Source organism: Nanorana parkeri, unplaced genomic scaffold (genome assembly GCF_000935625.1).
Source record: "Nanorana parkeri isolate BGI_ZX_2015 unplaced genomic scaffold, ASM93562v1 scaffold79, whole genome shotgun sequence".
Lineage (NCBI taxonomy): Eukaryota > Metazoa > Chordata > Amphibia > Anura > Dicroglossidae > Nanorana > Nanorana parkeri.
Window position 1 is genome coordinate 1,942,824 of NW_017306347.1, and position 17,817 is coordinate 1,960,640.

The 17,817-nt window shown below is 45.2% G+C and overlaps 1 protein-coding gene across 1 annotated transcript in view; it reads left to right on the forward strand.

Annotated features, from left to right (window-relative positions):
* The window catches only part of LOC108804952 (serine/threonine-protein kinase TNNI3K), a 150,011-nt gene that overhangs the window by 22,855 nt on the left and 109,339 nt on the right, over positions 1–17,817 (forward strand). Inside the window, exons 10-16 of the mRNA XM_018576888.1 lie at positions 1,601–1,695; positions 4,612–4,761; positions 8,827–8,913; positions 12,741–12,797; positions 16,103–16,195; positions 16,283–16,340; positions 17,496–17,690. Coding sequence (XP_018432390.1) covers positions 1,601–1,695; positions 4,612–4,761; positions 8,827–8,913; positions 12,741–12,797; positions 16,103–16,195; positions 16,283–16,340; positions 17,496–17,690 — 735 coding nt within the window. The remainder of the gene's footprint in view (positions 1–1,600; positions 1,696–4,611; positions 4,762–8,826; positions 8,914–12,740; positions 12,798–16,102; positions 16,196–16,282; positions 16,341–17,495; positions 17,691–17,817) is intronic.

Genomic DNA, 17,817 nt, shown 5'->3' on the forward strand with positions numbered 1-17,817 from the left:
TTGTTGACAGGTATAGAGAGTCCACGACTTGTGTTGGCCAAAGGCCAATAGACAAATATTGACAAATATTGTCAGTCTACAGCACTTCCAGTATCCTCCGGAATCCCATCCTAGGCAGTCCTGTCTCGGTGGTTTTCCCCTCCAGGGGAAACTGGGGAATCTCTACAGCTCCTACATATTCCTAGGCCTGGTCCTGTCCTTCCCATGGACCAGCCTCTATATGAGAAACAGTCTCTCTCCAGAGACTCTGCATAAGGTTCTTTTTCCCCCTCAAATGTCACTTTGCTGCAACGAATGAACGAAACGAAAACGAAAGTTCGAACGAATTACCGCTAATCAATTTCGTCCGAATCCGAATTCCGAATCCGAATTGACTTTCACACCCGAATCCCGAAAAACGAAATAACACAAAATCCGAATCAAAACGAAAAAGAAACTAAACAAATTTTTTGCCAGTGCACATGTCTAGTCCTCAGAAATAGCCAGCAACAATGAAACTTATGAGAGTGTAGCTCAGGCAGTGAACCCAGGACGTTATCAGCTCACAAGATTTCTGGCAGGATCAACAGATAATCACTGTTATTAAACAGATATTACAAAACAGGTTCAATAACATGTGAAATAAGAGAAGTTCATTGTTAGGGATTACACAAGGGTGACACAAGGGCACAGTGCGTATAGTTTATACCTGTTGTACCGGGCCCCTCGCTCCCAATAGAGCACTTTCAAGTCAGAGTTAATACATTTTCTATTTTGGGATTCCTAATATGTTCTTAATATACTTTGGTCCAAGGACAAAAAGTATCACATTTCTTGTGATAGATATACGCTGTATTTTACAGAAAGCTGCGTGCATACCAAATCCGGAAAAATATATTCATATCATTGCATAGTGCCAACAATCCACACAGCAATTTACATATAGTACATTCACATCAGTCCCTCAAGGAGCTTACACTCTACGGTCCCAATCTCACATACTAGGGCCATTCTAGACAGGAGCTATATGACCCACCCTCTATAGGACAAGAGAGAACATGCATGCTCCATGCCTATAGTGTCCTGGTTGGAATTTGTATTGAAGACCCCAGTTCTGAAAGGCAGGAATGCTAACCATTGACCTACTGTGCTGCCCATGTATATATCTGTTCAGGTTCCAATGGCTCTCCTGTATGTTTCTCTAAATATATATTTTGACCAGGGGCGTCCCGAGGCCGGGTGACACCCCGACGTGACGTCATCGCACATGTGCGTGACATCAACACGCAAGTGCGGGATGACATCAACGTGCATGCGCGGTCATCTTTTTGATATCTGCCGGCGGCAGGGGCTGACTGGCAACTTTTAGCCCAGGGGGCAAGTACAACCCAGAGGCCCATGGTGAGGGTCCATGACCAAGTGCCCGACTTTTCAAAGGGGGTGACACCAAAATGACTGTCAGTCATTTTGGTGGCACCCCTCCAATGGTGTCACTCGGGTGCAGGCCGCACCCCCCGCGCACCCTCCGTTGTGACGCCGCTGATTTTTACAAGTTTTGTTGCAACTTAAAGTATAACTTCATCTTTGTAACAAGTTGATGGTCTTTCTGTTATTTTACCAGTGCCTGCACCTATGGGAAGAATCTGGAGCTCATAAAGTTTCTTCTTGATCAAAACGTCCTCAACATCAACCACCAGGGTAGAGACGGGCATACAGGTAAGACAAGCTCCCCTCCAATGAGCACCTCCAATGCATCCTCTTGTGCTATGTGGAAGCCTCCTGAGATATGTGATGTTGGTATCCCAGGAGGCCGCGGGAGTAGGCTGACAAAAGTCCTGCAAATCCTGCATTGTCCTTTTTTCCCCTGCCATTCTTCCATTGCACGTCCGCAATCTTTGTTTTGTTGGACATTGGGAACTGGACATCTCTCACCAGTGCTTGTGACTGACCCCTGATGACATGTTGAATGACATCTGGGATATGTAGAAGCCTAATGAGATATGTGACATTGCTATCCCAGGAGGCCGCGGGAGGAGGCTTACCCAAGTCCAGCAAATCCAGCGTTGTGTTTTTCTCCCTCTCTGCTTTTGCGTGTCCGCAATCTTTGTTTTCTTGGTCTTTGAAAACTGGCTTTCTCTTCCTGATCCTTGCAACTGACCTCCTGATGACAAGGCACTAGATGCATCCTCTTATGTGGAGTCAGTGCCTCCTGAGATATGTAATATCTGTATCCCAGGAGGCCACAGAAGCAGGCTGACATAAGTCCAGCAAATCCTGTGTTGTCCTTTTCTGTTATGGTTAGTCATTGGAAACTGGATGTCTCTTCCTAGTTCTTGTGACTGACCCCCTGATGACATGGTGCTAAATGCATCCTCTTGTGCTATGTGGAAGCCTCCTGAGATATGTGATGTTGGTATCCCAGGAGGCCGCGGGAGAAGCCTGACACAAGTCCTGCAAATCCTGCAAATCCTGCATTGTCTTATTCTCCCTTGTCACTCTTCCATTGCACGTCCACCATCTTTGTTTTGTTGGTCATTGGGAACTGAACGTCTTTTCCCAGTGCTTGTGACTGACCCCCTGATGACATGTGGAATGACATCTAGGCTATGTGGAAGCCTCCTGAGATATGTGACGTTGGTATCCCAGGAGGCCACAGGAGGAGGCTTACTCAAGTCCAGCAAATCCAGCGTTGTCTTTTTCTCCTCCACTGCTCTTCTATTGCATGTCTGCAATCTTGGTTTTCTTGGTCTTTGATAGTTGGCTATCTCTTCCTGGTTCTTGCAACTGACCTCCTGATGACAAGGCACTAGATCAGTGGTTCTCAACCTGTGGGTCGAGACCCAAAAGTGGGTCGCGACCCACAGTTGAAGGGGTCCCCACATGCCTTGTGCTGCTCTAGGTAAGAGGCTCCTCAGCCTCCTCCTAGCGCAGCAGTGTCAGTACTCCTAGATAGCGCTGCAGCGGCCAGGAGAGGATCAGAGAGAGGGGAACAGGCAGGAGTAAGGGGAGGTGAGTGCTTGATCACCACAGAGCCCGCACTGTACGCCAACAGAGAGTCCCACTAGCCACCTGAGAGCCCACACAGATACTAGTTTTGGTTCATCCCTAAAGTTTACAGTAGTGGGTCACCACAACTTGGCAAATGTTACCAAGGGGTCCTGGCCATAGAAAGGTTGAGAACCACTGCACTAGATGCATCCTCTTATGTGGACGTCAGTGCCTCCTGAGTGTATCGATATCCCAGGAGGCCACAGGAGGAGGCTGATGCATCATTGGAAAATCAGTACAGGGGGCGGGTTGAATATAGAAAATAAGAAAAAAAAAAGAATGTAAATAAAAACAAATAATTTATATAAAGTTTGTCTTTTTACATTGCAGAGGGAGGAGGATGAGAATGGCGCAAAGTGTATTATTTGCCGGAAGGTTCGCTTTACTTTGCTTGCCAGCGTCTATATTAGGAATGTAACATTGATACTTATTTCATCCTCTCAGAGTTACACTGTACAATCCGATATTCCCCTTTAAGACAACCATAAAAGAGAGTTTATATTAACAAAGATGATTCCTGTTTAATTTGTGTCTTGTCCCACCCAAGTTAATTAATTTAGATGAAGGAAACTTTATTGTCTTGCAAATGATCTAGCAGCCTGTCCTTTACACACTCCCAGAGCTTACACAATTATTCTTCCCTCTCTTTCTTACATATTCATTTTTGTTGGGAGGTTATCATTCTTCCCGGCTGGCAGAATAACGACCGGCTTGTTGGCGGTAATAAAATCAAATCATCTTGTCCTTTCAGCACACGGTAATTTTGTGTATAACGTATTTCCTCGGGAAGGCTATCACTCCTGGCGGTGTGAACGCCGGGCGCAGTGTTATTATGTTCGGCGGCAGGTGGCTGGGGCTGGGGGGGCAATCAGGGTTGAGCGGCCCATGCTATGCTGGCGTCAGTGCCATCTCTCCGGTAGCAGAGGATTATGGGGAAGGACGCAATGACGGCCTTAAAGTAGTATTTAAATCTCAAACTTTTTTCAATCATGAATCCAGAGCAAACAAATGTACAATGCCCGGTAAAGTATTTTTTTTAACATTTTTGCCCAGCCACTTGAAGTCAACATATTTCTGAACAGCTCCAACTTTCTCAGCTCAGCTTCCCTGAACTTCCTGTCCAGCACAAGAGACAGAGCAGTCTACAGCAGCCATCCATCTACTAGCTTGGAGAAGGGAGGAGGGGAGTGAAGTGGATTATCTTGCTGTGTTTGTTTGCATTGGCTGCATATTATTGTTCTGGGCCACTGTTCTATCAAAGATTGTGACTGGGTTGGAATGTGTGACCGGTCACGTGGTCACACATTTTAACGTACCCACGCCCACTTTTTCGGCGGTGGAATATGTGACCGGCAAAGGGTGAAGAAATTCAACGCTTTCTCAGCTGTTCCAGGGCAGATCAGCATCGCAGATGGTATGTGCAGGAGAACCGATCTGCCCCGGAAGAGGAAGTGGCTGAAAATGTCTAGAGGCGAACAGAAGCACTGGGATAAAAATGTGAAAACAGTGTTAAATGATGTTTAGTTGTTTATGATACGCAGTGCTTTAGCCAACTAAGCAACCTTCCGTCTGTCCTTATTGCAGGGTTGCACAGCGCCTGTTACCATGGACACATGCGCCTGGTGCAGTTCTTATTGGACAATGGGGCTGACATGAACCTGGTCGCCTGCGATCCCAGCAGATCCAGCGGGGAGAAGGACGAGCAGACTTGTCTGATGTGGGCGTATGAGAAAGGTACGATATCAAAGGAATTTTCTATAATTAAACATTACTTACAGTCTATATTCAGCCAAACACTTTTTTTTTATAGTTTTGGATAGAGTGGGCAAGGATTAAAACCCCTGTCTGGTTCTTACTGCTATCTGGGGCTCTTTTAGAGAAATGTACCTTCACTTCCTGTTGTGGTAGGCAGTGGCATCACAAGGGGGCTGCGGAGCATGCGGCCCGCACCCGGGTGACCCTATTGGAGGGGTGACACCAAAATGATAGTCATTTTGGTGTCACCCCCTCTAAAAAGTCGGGCACTCGGTCATGGACCGAGAGCTCGACAGTGTCTGGGGAGAGGAGGGGACCCGAGGGCACACCTCATCCTGCCGGGTGAACGTCCCCTCCTTCCTCTGCCAGCGTCCATCACCAAGATGGCCACCGGTAGGCATCAATTAGATGACCGCACATGCACGATGACGTCACTGCGTGGTGTCACCCGATCTCCGCCCGGGTGTCACCCGGCCTCGGGACGCCCCTGGTGTTAGGAACGTTTAACCAGACAGGAAATGAGGGGTACTCTCCACCAGCAACACAGACAGGAATACAAATGCTTTGCTTTAGTAGAGCAAGGGAAGTCTGGAACCCCTTTCAGATTTTTCTTTCTGCCTGTGTACCTGTTGCAGATTTCCTCTTATTTCCTGTCTGGTGTCAGCAGGACAGGAAGTGAGGGTAAATCTCTCTAGCATAGCAGCAAAAACCTGACATGCAGTGGCGTAACAATAGCCATAAGGACCCAGGCAGCCGCTATGGGGCCCGGGCACAGGGGGCCCGGCCAGGACACCCCCCTGATGCCGTGCGGGCCGCCTAGGTTGCTATGGGTTCGAACGCGCTGCTGTTCAGATCACCGTGATCTGTGCAGCGCTGCGTTCTTCTCCATAGCCGCTGCTGAGTCAATGAGAGTCAGCAGCGGTGGTGGAGGAGGCTAGACGTGTCGGGGAGGAGGAGGCGGGGCCCGGGGGTCAGCATCACAGAAGGAGGACGGAGCGGGCCCAGCGACGGAGGAGGGAAGACGGAGGAAGAAGAGGCGGACAGGTAAGGAGTGTGACCAGCCCACCTGAGGGTGACCCTGTAGAGCCCACCATAGAGAGTCTATGGTGGGCTCTGCAGGGTCACCCTAAGGTGAGCTATGTGGGATCTTCAAGGGGTGTAACTAGAAATCACAGGGCCCCATACAAAATTTTGCTATGGGGCCCTCTGATTTCTAGTTACGCCCCTGCTGACATGGTTGCTTCTTCTTCCCTAACTATTCAAAACTAGAAAGAAGGTTTTGGACTTGACATACACCTTATTACATACATGTAACGACTGGCCCGGGGGCATTTTCCTACCAAGTTAGTTTAGGTGATATATGTTGGGCTGGTAGCTCTACCATTTCAAAGTAATCCCTGAGAGACCTGCCGATCTCTGTGTTCTGTGCGAATGGAGGCAAAAACAAGCCATTGGCCCTGGAAATCTCTGTGAACCTTTGTTCTGTGTGAATAGAGGTGAAAAAAAAAAAACAAGCCATTCGCCCTGGAAACCTCTCTGAATGTTCATTCTGTGCGAATGGAGGAAAAAAACGAGCCATTCACCCTGGGAATCCCTATGAATGTTTTTTTTCTGTGCGAATGGAGGCAAAAATTAATGATCTTTGTATATTTCCTTTTTGGATCAAATGTAATATTTGGAAAATACATCCTTATGGCCACTAGATGGAGCTGAGGAGCATAAGAAAAAAGTACTTCTTGCCTGTGCTCTGCAGCTCCATCTAGTGGCCCTATTGTGGTATTACAATTGATCTAAAAAAACACACTAAGAGCATTAGTTTTTACCTTTATACACACAGAAGGAATGCTCACAGAGATTCCCGGGGTGAATGGCTCTGTAAATTATTGATGCATTGACCCTTATATGTTTAGTGGTTAATTTTCTGTTATAACGATGGTTCTCTTAAAATTCAAGTGGTTTTCCCTGTAGACAGCGAAAGCCAAAACCTAGCTAGGCAGGTGACAGCCCCAGAGTCTAATATTCTTTATCTCATATTATTGTTCTCACATTGAAAAGATCACCGCGTGGAACAGCTTTGGGCTCTCAAATCATATGGATAATAGAAGTTTTTTTAGCAGCACAATTGTTTAAAAGTTACTTTAAAAAAAGCGTGATGAGATTGGACAAGAGATGGCGATGTGATTAAATTTGGTGACCAGAGATGAAATGAAATACGGTTTAGCTGCCAGGGGCTGAGCGGAATATCAGACTATATAAAAAATAAAACCTAATATAAATGAGATTGTTTATGTGTCAGTCAGTTATGGACAAGAGAGAACATTATTAATAATACAAGAATAAAAGAAAGCAGCACAAAAAAACCCTTAATAATAATAATATATAATAATAATACAAATATAATAATAATAATAATACTATATAATAATAATAATTCAAAATAGATGTTATTTCGATTTAGCAGCAAAAATAGAAATGCACTTTAAAGTGGAACAGCTAAGTATACAACCTTAATAAATACAAGTAAACATTTTGTAACTGCCACTGATTCACCCAATCCTGTCACATTGTAACTTTATTAGCCGCTTTGTGACTTCCTATATCATGTGGTTGCGTGCTGGGTAGTGATCCAGCAGTGAGATAATGCTGGTCCATTGGTAAGTGAAGAGGCCAATGAAGGAGAAGGGACACTGAAGTAGGTTGTGTTCTATAGACACACTTTCCATATATAAGGAAGTAACATCTTACCAATCCTTAAGTCCCCGTTCACATATGGCCATATCTTGAATGTGCGTCAAATGTGCACAAAAGTGTGCTCTTGGATGCGCCTTCATAAAACGCACACCAAACGCGGAACGTGCTTGCAGTGCTATTATTAGTAATGGCACCCCAAACATGGCTGAGCAAACACACTTTCTTTTGCAAAATTTTCCTACGTTCAGTGCCCATTTGGCACCCGTTATAATCAATGGGGACGCGTCCTGAACAAAGGCTGCAGTGATGTGCATTCCCGATACACCCATAGGTGAATGGGGGCTCAATGTGGTGACTGCATGAGTTTCTTTTTTTTTCAGGCTTTTCTTCTTTTATTTTCACCCGGCGATCCTGCCATTAACACACTTCCTGTTCTAGGGTGACAACGCTTATTCACTGTACTGTAACTATGATGGAACACCGTTGTAACCCTAGAGCAGGAAATGTGTTAGTACTACAGACCAAGTAATACATGTAGTCAATAACCAGCTGCACTCCTTACCGGAATAGTAGTAAACCTGCCAAGCAGGTGGGTGCTTGTAGTGACCACGGACGGCCCCGTGAACAATGCAGTTCTAGAAAGGATTGTCACCAGCACACCAAAAGTTTTGAAGCAAAAAGTCCTTTATTGACAAATCGCCATCCAATACAAGCGCTTTTGGGGTTCTCAGCAGTACCTCTTCATCAGGCTCAGAAGCCTGATGAAGGGGTACTGCTGAGACCCCGAAAGCGCTTGTATTGGATGGCGATTTGTCAATAAAGGACTTTTTGCTTCAAAACTTTTGGTGTGCTGGTGACAATCCTTTCTAGTACTACAGACCATCCCCCAATCTTCTCTTCTCCATAGCATAGGTGGAGATGTTCTTTAGTTCATAGAGCTGAACGGGGCAGGGCTTATACCAATGCTGAAGATGACACAGTGCACGGGATATATACACTTTTAGTGGAGTTAGCCTCTCATTATGACCACCCTGCCTATGCTTTCAGTAAGTATTTATTGCATTATAAAATATACAGAGGCAAGTAGAGCATTTTTAATAAAAAGTAACATTGTGTTTTATTGTATTTCTATTGTTATGTTGGTTTTAATGCAGTTACTGCATTGTGCCGAGAACAATATTGCACAGGGTCATACCCGGGATATTGAGCGCCCCCAGAGAGGCCGCTGCAGTATAATTCCTGGTGGCTGCACATTAGTGAAGACTCATTAGTTGTCACAGACAGTTGCTGCCCACCAGGGTTGTAATGGCGTGTGAGGATCTCACAGACCATCCGCTTGCCTTTGTTTTTCAGGACACGACGGAATTGTAACGCTGCTGAAACATTATAAGCGGCCTCAGGATGAATCTCCGTGTAATGAATACTCTCAGCCCGGTGGAGGTATTTAACATCCATATGTTGTGTTATAATGCTGAACATCAGGCATGGACAGCCCACTGCCCTCCAGCTGACGTAATCTGTCTCGCTCGGCAGCCATTTTGCAGGTCGGTGGCATTTTCTAGCCATGGTGACGTCACTAGCTGCTGGTGGGCCGACTCTCAGCTGTGGAATACTGGCCAGGCCTAGAATTAAAGTGCATGTATACTAGGGTTGCCACCTGTCCAGGATTCACCTGGACAGTCCAGGTTTTGAATGCTGTGTCCGATTTTCATGGCAGCAGAAACCCGGATACAAGATGTCAGGCAGAAAGGGGCAACCAAAATTAAGATAGGGGCTACTGGCACCCCACTGAAAATAGTCTCAACTGTGATATTTACATATTAAATTGGGGGGGGCTATTTACATAGGAATAAGCCACAACTCATTCTCCCCCAAAAATGTCCGCGCATCGCTAGAGTGTTTGGGTTTCGCTTGAAGAAAAGGTGACAACCGTAATGTATACCCAAAGTAGGGTTAAAAACCATGTCAGTTTATGCTTTGCCATCTTTGTCTCATTGAGGAGATTTTCCTTCACTTCCTGTAGTGAAGATGGAATAGGAAATGAGAGCATTAGTTACTTGGTGCACATTCTGGGGATTGGGTGGCAATGGGTGGCAGGGGGTGGTGGTGGACGTTCTTGATAGCCAGGATTTGGGCAGGACCAGGCCAGAGCATCCCACTCTCAGCTTCTGGCAACCAGTGATGTCAGTGAGATTGGGGGGAACATTGCAAGTCACAGGTTGCTATTAGCTCTTAGCAACATGGGGCTCTCCGGCTGGAAAGGGTGCCTGCCACCCCTCACTTGACCCAATGAGAATATAGAGTATAGATACATCAGCAATAGGTTGGACTTGTTGGACTTATGTCTTTATTCAACCTATATGTATATACTGTATGTGACAATTATGAATGGAGGATATGGTTTTTAGCAACTGGCAAGTAGCATGCTACCTTCCTCTTATGGTTGTTTTGCTGAATTTAGCCACAACTGCTCAATGGTAAAGAAAATATGAAAAAAATGTGGATTTGGAAACAAAATTAAAAGAAAAAGGAATAATTTATTACAATTGGTAATTGCTGAGGCTTGGTGCCACCCCCTCTAACCCTCCTGCCCCAGTCATAGGTCCACGGGTGGCATAATGCTAAACAGAGCCCTGCCTGTCATAATGCATAGATCACTGTTGGAAATAACTAGCTACTATTCAAGTATGTAAAAGAAATAAGAAACATTCCAAAATAAGATCCAGCAAATGTGAATATTTCTTTCATTTGAGTGTAAGATTGCTGATAATTTCTTTCTAAAGGCGCTTCACATAAGAGAAGAAAAAAGGTACTTGAGATAAACTGACCCAGCAGGGAAGTGGGTGAATATATACTGCCGTAAAGACTTACATAATGAAGTTAATGCAGAAAGTTTGGAGTTTATGGCTTGCACAGTACAAAATGCTGCTGTTGACATCATCAAATTAAAGTATTGGAACATTAAGATTAAAACATTTTTTGTTAAAGCAGAACTCCAGCCAAAACCTCTTCTTGTTACAGCAGCAAAGGGTTAGAACATTGGTCAGGTTTCTTTTTTGCTTTGGTGCCCCTATTGCAGAAGTCTTCTGTTCCTCTTCTGGTGAAGGGAAAGCTTTCCAAATGGGGTACAAGGAATAAAAATATCAAAAAGGGTTAACATTGTCATTATTGCTCTCTGGGCCAGTTTCTCCCACTTCCTGCATGGTTCCCAATGGGGAACCCTTCCACACCTTCTCCAAAACTTAAAAGCATTTAGTCTGGAATGTATGTGAAACCCAACATCTATTTTTCAGTATTTTCTCATCATGCCTCATTGTATACATTTCTCCAAGCAAATTATTTTCTTGACTCAAGTTTTTACCTGGAGATCCTATGATAGTAGTAATGCAAGGATGTTTAAAGTGTATGTAAAGCCAAAATGTTTCACCATGTTAGGCATCACATCTCACTGTATTGCTTAGGATTCTGTTACAATCAGGGCCATTGCCTATTTTGCGCCCTAGGCAAGATCCGCTTCTTGCACCCCCAAGCCACCCTTCCACCGTGCAACCCCAATAACCCCCCGCGTGGCCCCATTCTCCTGCCAGTTAGCTTCTGCAGGCGACAGGTGGATGTAATTTAATTTGAAATAACCAATAGCAGACTGGCTATTGAAACCCCACCCACTGAGCACAGGAGCTGACCTGGGAGAGAAAGTTGTCTCTCAGTCCTGCTCCTCTGCTCAGTGGTCGGGTGCAATAGCCAGTCTGCTATTGACTTTTGCAATTTGAAATAGATGTGGGGCGTCAACGGGGGGCGAGTGGTTGAGGCTGTGCCCTAGACAGCAGTGCGCCCTAGGCAGCTGCCTAGTTTGCTTAGTGGCAGCACCGGCCCTGGTTACAATGTTTCTTACTTGGAAATCCTGCCAATAATTATTATTATAATTATTATTAGTAGTATACAGGATTTATATAGCGCCAACAGTTTGCGCAGTGCTTTACAATATAAGGAAGACATTACAATCACAATTCAATTCAAGACAAGATGGCAAGGAGGGCCCAGCCCTGGAAGGCATTTATAATCTGTAACACCTTGTGTGCAGGCTGACAGCACTAAGCACGTACACGTTTGGTATGTGTCCCCATTGATCTCTATTGGGTCCCTGGATGCGCACCAACCATGGAAAAGAAGTGCATGTCACAGTTTGGGCAACATGCATACCATGAAACCAAGGTGAAAAAACACATTTTCTCAGCCGTATTTGGGGTGCCATTATCTTGTAATGCCAACACAAATGCGGTCTGCGTTTGTGCATGTATCATGAAAGCGCGTCGCAGCATGCACGTTTGTGCACATTTCATGCGCAATCACAATACGCACTGGTATAAACGGGATCTTAGTTGGCCATTGGGCTGCCTGTCAGATCTATTAAATAGGCAGTCCAACTACCAACTACTTGAGCTTGCATGCCAGGCTAGCAACACCGCTTCTAGTTGCAAGGTAGTGGCTTAGCATTGTCAGGCTGACATGTAAGCCCATTCAGTTGGTAGTTGGACTGCCTATCTGATAGACCTGATAGGCAGCCCAATAGCCAACTAAAGGAGCTCACATACAGGCTGACAACGCTGATGCTAATTGAGAGGCAGTAGCATAGTGTTGTCAGTCAAATCCTTTTTTTCCAAATCTGTTACAACATTTTCATACCTGGAGATCCTGCCAGTGACAGCATTTCGTTTTGTAGGCTGACAACACTAAGCTATTGCCTCTCATTAGCAGCAGCATTGTCAGCCTGCTGTGTGAGTTCTTTTAATTGCCCATTGGGCTGCCCACTGGGTCTGTCAGATAGGCAGCTCAAATACCAACAGAATGGTTTTGCATGCCAGGCTGATGACAACGCTAAGAGACTGCCTAGCAGTGGTGTTGTCAGCCTGGCATGCAAGCTCATTCAGTTGTTAGGTGAGCTGCCTATCTGATAGACCTGATAGGCAACCCAATGGCCAACTAAAGGAGCTCCCACAGCAGGCTAATACTGTTGCTGCAAATTGAAAAGCACTGGCTTGGTGTTGTCAGTCTGCTACACAGTGTTATTACTGCCAGGACCTCCAGGCAAGCACCTTTGTAACAGATTCACAAAAACAGATTTGCTTAAGAAAAGTGTGTACAGTGAGATGTGATGCCAAGCATAGTGAAAAATAGATTAGGACTTTCCATGCACTTTAAACATTCTTGCATTACTACTATGGTGTCATTTTATTCTTCACTGGTTAATGGTACTTTGTGTATTTCAGACGGTTCCTATGTGTCTGTCCCGTCCCCTCTTGGGAAGATTAAGAGCATGACTAAAGGTACTGTGCACTCAAATGTCAAATGTGATTGTGTATTTGTGTCTCTGAACCGGATTATTAGATATGCCTTCAGTGCTTGCTTATATAACCGTTATTGCGTTTGTTCTTGAGCCAAAGACCCTTTCATCTATACCCGTGTCATCTTCAGCAACAGACACCGATCTCATGTGGGCCCTGTGCAAAAGAAGCCCTTTGTGCCTTGTCATTGTCGCTGCATGTCGGTGCATACTACATTATTTTAATTAGGCTGTTTGGGAAGTATTCTCTACAGCTGCTATTGCTTCTGCCGTGTAGTTTTTTTTATTCCTGTATTTACAAGTCAATTTGAATGGATTGCTTACTACATGGTAAACACCTCATGAGCATTGAGAGTACCTAAAAGCATGCTGCATCTGAGTCTGGCCTTTGTGTGGAAATATACTGAAAGGACTCATCCTTCTGGATGAGGCCGTAGAGTCGACTCTGGTCACGTGAGATGGTAACAAGCAAGGAAATGGCTGCTGCTGCTGTAAGACAGGTCCTCTTTGCTATATCCTCCATCTTTGCTTTCCCTCTTCCTCCATCCTAACCTGATGTCCCATCTTTTGCTCTCTTTCTATCCCCAGATGGCCCCTCTGTTTCTGTGGTGCCCCATCTACCTCCAGATGGTCCCTCTCTTCATCTGGCTCCCTCTCTATCTCATGTGACAGCCCTTATCTTCTTCTGGTTCACCTCTACCCCCCAGATGGACCATCCTTTTCTATGGCTCTCCCACTAACTTCACATGGCCCTCCCATCCTGTTGACCCCTCTACACCCTGATGAAACCTATCTTCCTTTGGTTCCCTTCTGTGATGGACTCCGGTACTCAGGATGAGTATGTCCGCCTCTGTATTCTTCCTTGCTGAGGAGATGCTGCACCCTGATGATCTTTAGCTCTCAGTCCACCCAGTCACTAGCCGAAACCAAGTGTAGGGTGAGACAAACTCTGATTTATTGAGCAACTGTGGAACCTTTTGTACACAAAGCGATCAGATAAGATTATAATCCCATCACATACACCCTGCCCTCCCCAGACATTCTAACTGCACAACCCCGCAGGGGCCCAGCTGCTAAAGAGCTCCAGACAGCCATAGCCGGAGTCTGGCCAGATGCAGGAGAATGTCATTGTCCTGAGCTCCTTGGGAGTACAAAGAGAGCTAACAGGGGCGGTGGTGCTGACAGTCTTTTTTTAAACAGGTTACCCAGTATAACATAATTAAACATAACCCAGCAACAATACATACATAACCCATAAACTGATGAGCATGTCGTCACACCCTGTTCAGGCAGACTCTTTCCTAACTATACATCTAATTAATGCTTCTCATACTCCACTGTCGTTAATATGCCACGGACATAAATATTACATTGGCTCATTCCAAGCAGATTGTCATTAGGAGTGATCTGTAACAGTGACAGATGCGTTGCAAGGTAAATAGCTGGAAAACATGTTGGGGGATTTCATGTGGGCAAAGTTCCAGACTGGAAGACGTCTACTCATATCCATATTTCACACGGAATGCAGCTTCATGTTTAGAATTTAGAAGGAAGAGGATTTGGTTACAGAAGGTTACAGAATACGATCTATTAATGAGGTGCCCTCACATGCCAGAGCTTTGTAATCCTGTTTTTATAAAACGTGGGAATGGATTTTCCAAGTGTCTGTGAGGCTGATAGTCAGATTCAGTCATACATTGGAAAGGGACATCTGGAATCCAGGACTTTGCACACATGGGAATGAAAGGGGGCAGCTGGGGCTGTTTCAAAAGCCCTCTGAGTGCCCTCCAGAGTAAAAACATTTACTCATCCAGATAGATGAATGAAAGTATTTTTGAAAGGTTACCCTCAAGTCTCTCTTCTTTTAGAGTACATTCAGAACTTTCCACCATCAGTCTTCTTGGCCAACTTTGCTTGGCCTGCCTTGACTTTACCATAATGTCCACTTTTGTCTTGTTATTATGTTCCAATACTTGGTTGACTGACTCCCTGACATCAACTATTGGATTTCTATCTCGCTGCTTTTTGTCTTGTACCTCTAGTACTGTATCTGCCCAACTGATGTCAATCCATTGCTTATCTGTGGCCACACTTTTCCTGACTACTGTTACTGCTCATCTAGTCCTGCCAAAAAAAACAAAAAAACACTTTTGTCTCAACTTTGACTGAACTTTGGCTTTACTCACTGCTCTTAGCAACCTGTGATGCTCTGTCTGGCATCCTGCCCAGCTCACTGATGTCACCAGTTGCCAAGAGCTGAGTGGGGCGTTCTGGCTTGTGTTCCGCCGAGCTCCCGGCAACCAGTGATGTCAGAGCCACTGACAGCCCAGTCCAGCGTCCTGTACAACTGCTCCCCCCCTTGCATGACAAGTGTTCAATGTCAATACCCAACGCCACCCCCACAGAACTATATCGCCTCCGGTGGTGAATACCATAGAGACAGCCCTGCCACCATGAATCACAGTGCCAAAAGAACATTTATTAAAGGAGAACTATGAGGTGAGTGCTTTTCACTCACCTCATAGTTCTAGCCGACCTGTGACAATGAGACTGTCACAGGTCGGCTCAGTAGATTGGGACGTGAGCGAACACATACCGGCGTTCACTCACCTCTCGATCCTCTCACAGCTCTCTGCCGTGACAGGGGAGGGGCAGGAATCCCCCCTCCCCGCTCCGATCCGCCAGCGCTGACTGGCGGATCGGACGGGGAGGAGGCGGGTACAGCTGGCTCTCCCTCTAGAAAGGCAGAGCCAGCTGTCACTCACGCAGCTGGGCGGATCCAGACATAATTGTCAGGATCCGCTTCAGCTGCGGCGTCTCAGTATAGCGCGAGCAGTAGCTTGCGGTGTACTGTGGCGTCTCAGTATACCGCGAGCAGTAGCTTGCGGTGTACTGTGGCGTTTCAGTATACCGCGAGCTATACTGAGTTCAGGGTGACGGGAGGACGCTAGTTTGTGTCCTCCCGTTACCCTAAGGAGAACTATGGGGAAAAGCCTTAACCCCATAGTTCTCCTTTAAAACTAAAGTAACATGGCTAGGCCGCCACATAGGACCAGACGCATGTATCATCTGGTGGCCAGGTATACATCGCAACTTCTGAAAGATTTGTCCTGAACCAGAACCTTCATGTTGTTTGCTACTTACATCCTAAATAATATACACAGGACAAGTTGTTCAAGGTTTTACAAGGGCCCAACAGATATACAGAATAATAAAACACAGGATTGATTATTGTTTTCATTTAAAATATCAAACTTTTTGGTTCTTTTTTTTTCCTTCTTTTTTTAGAAAAAGCAGACGTACTGCTGCTGCGTGCCAGCCTGCCCTCACACTTTCACCTCCAGATGTCCGAAATTGAATTTCATGAAATAATTGGATCAGGTGTGAGATTAGTCGTGAGTTGCAGCCTGTGAAGTACTGTTAATTATTTATAATCAGAGCTGTGACCCTTTCTTTGATATTTCGCAGGGTCATTTGGGAAAGTGTATAAAGGAAGATGCCGTAATAAAATTGTGGCTGTGAAAAGGTAAAATAATGCTCATTTGTTTCATTTTTGCTTTTGATGACAAAGTAAACAAAAAATAAATAAATATATATACATATATACATAAAATATACTGTGTAATGTGTAACTGTGTTGATTTATACTACAGTGGAACTGGGCTCAGTGACCCAACACCCTAGAATGAAGCACACTGTGGTCAGATTTCAGTTGAATCACTGACAGATGAATTCTGTTAGGTTGCTATGGGTAGAATTTATATTCTGTTAGAACATGTGACTGGATAAGAAAAATGCCCCAATTCTGCCACTTGTGTTATTTACTGTAGTTGACACACTGGAATTGTGTTCAGTCCTACAGGTCCTGACATTTCAATGTAGTTTTAATGTTTCCCATTGTTCCTGCACAAGTTGACAAGCAAATCTTCCAGTCTCAATGGCTTGTTGTTGGAATGGCACATTCCCCCTGGCAGACATATTACAAGGGGCACTTTAGGGGTCAAAAGATGTTATATGGGGCAGATGCTGGAGGGGTAGAAAAGGAGCACCACAGGTGGAATGTTGGAGGTACAGGAGAAGAACAATACAGGGGGATGATGGAGGTGAAGAAGGGCAGCAATGCATGGTGAATGTTGAAGCTGAAGAAGAGGAGCAATACAGAGGGATGGCTGAAGGTGTAGAAGAGGAGCAACACAGGGGGATGCTGGAGGTGGAGAAGAGGGATGGTTCTGGAAGAGATTGTTGCAGCTGGAAAAGAGGAGAATGTGGGAAGTTAAGAAGAGGAGCAGCACAAGAGGAGGGGGTGTTGGAGGTGAAAAAGAGGAGCAGTACAGGAAGGATGCTGGAGGTGGAGAAGAGGAGCAGTACAGGAAGGGGGTGCTGGAGGTGGAAAAGATGAGCAATACAGGGGGTGCTGAAGGTGGAGAGGGGGAGCAACACAAGGGGGTTGCTGGAGGTGGAGAAGAGGCGCAATACAAAGGGGATGCTAGAGGTGGAGAAGATGATCAATATAGAGGGGATGTGGAAACAGGAGGAGGTTCATAAAACAATACCTCGTATCTCAGTCTAAATGTTTTTGGTATATTTAAGATTTTTTTCTAATTACAATATGGATTTCTCCTCTATATATTGTTTTGTTCTTCATTAAACCAACAATATTATAATATTTTTGTCTTGTCAGATACAGAGCCAACACTTTCTGTTCCAAATCCGATGTGGACATGTTCTGCCGGGAGGTCTCCATACTCTGTCGGCTCAACCACCCTTGTGTCATCCACTTTGTTGGCGCCTGCCTGGATGACCCCAGCCAGTTCGCTATCGTGACTCAGTATGTCTCAGGAGGCTCGCTCTTTTCTCTTCTTCATGAGCAAAAAAGGTAATTTATGTACAGAAAAATATAATTTGTTTGAGTTTCGGATGAAAAAGACTTCGGCTTGCATACAAAAAAAAAAGATTGTGCTTGTAAATTTGTAAAAAAAATATGCAGATGTTCTAACAGACAG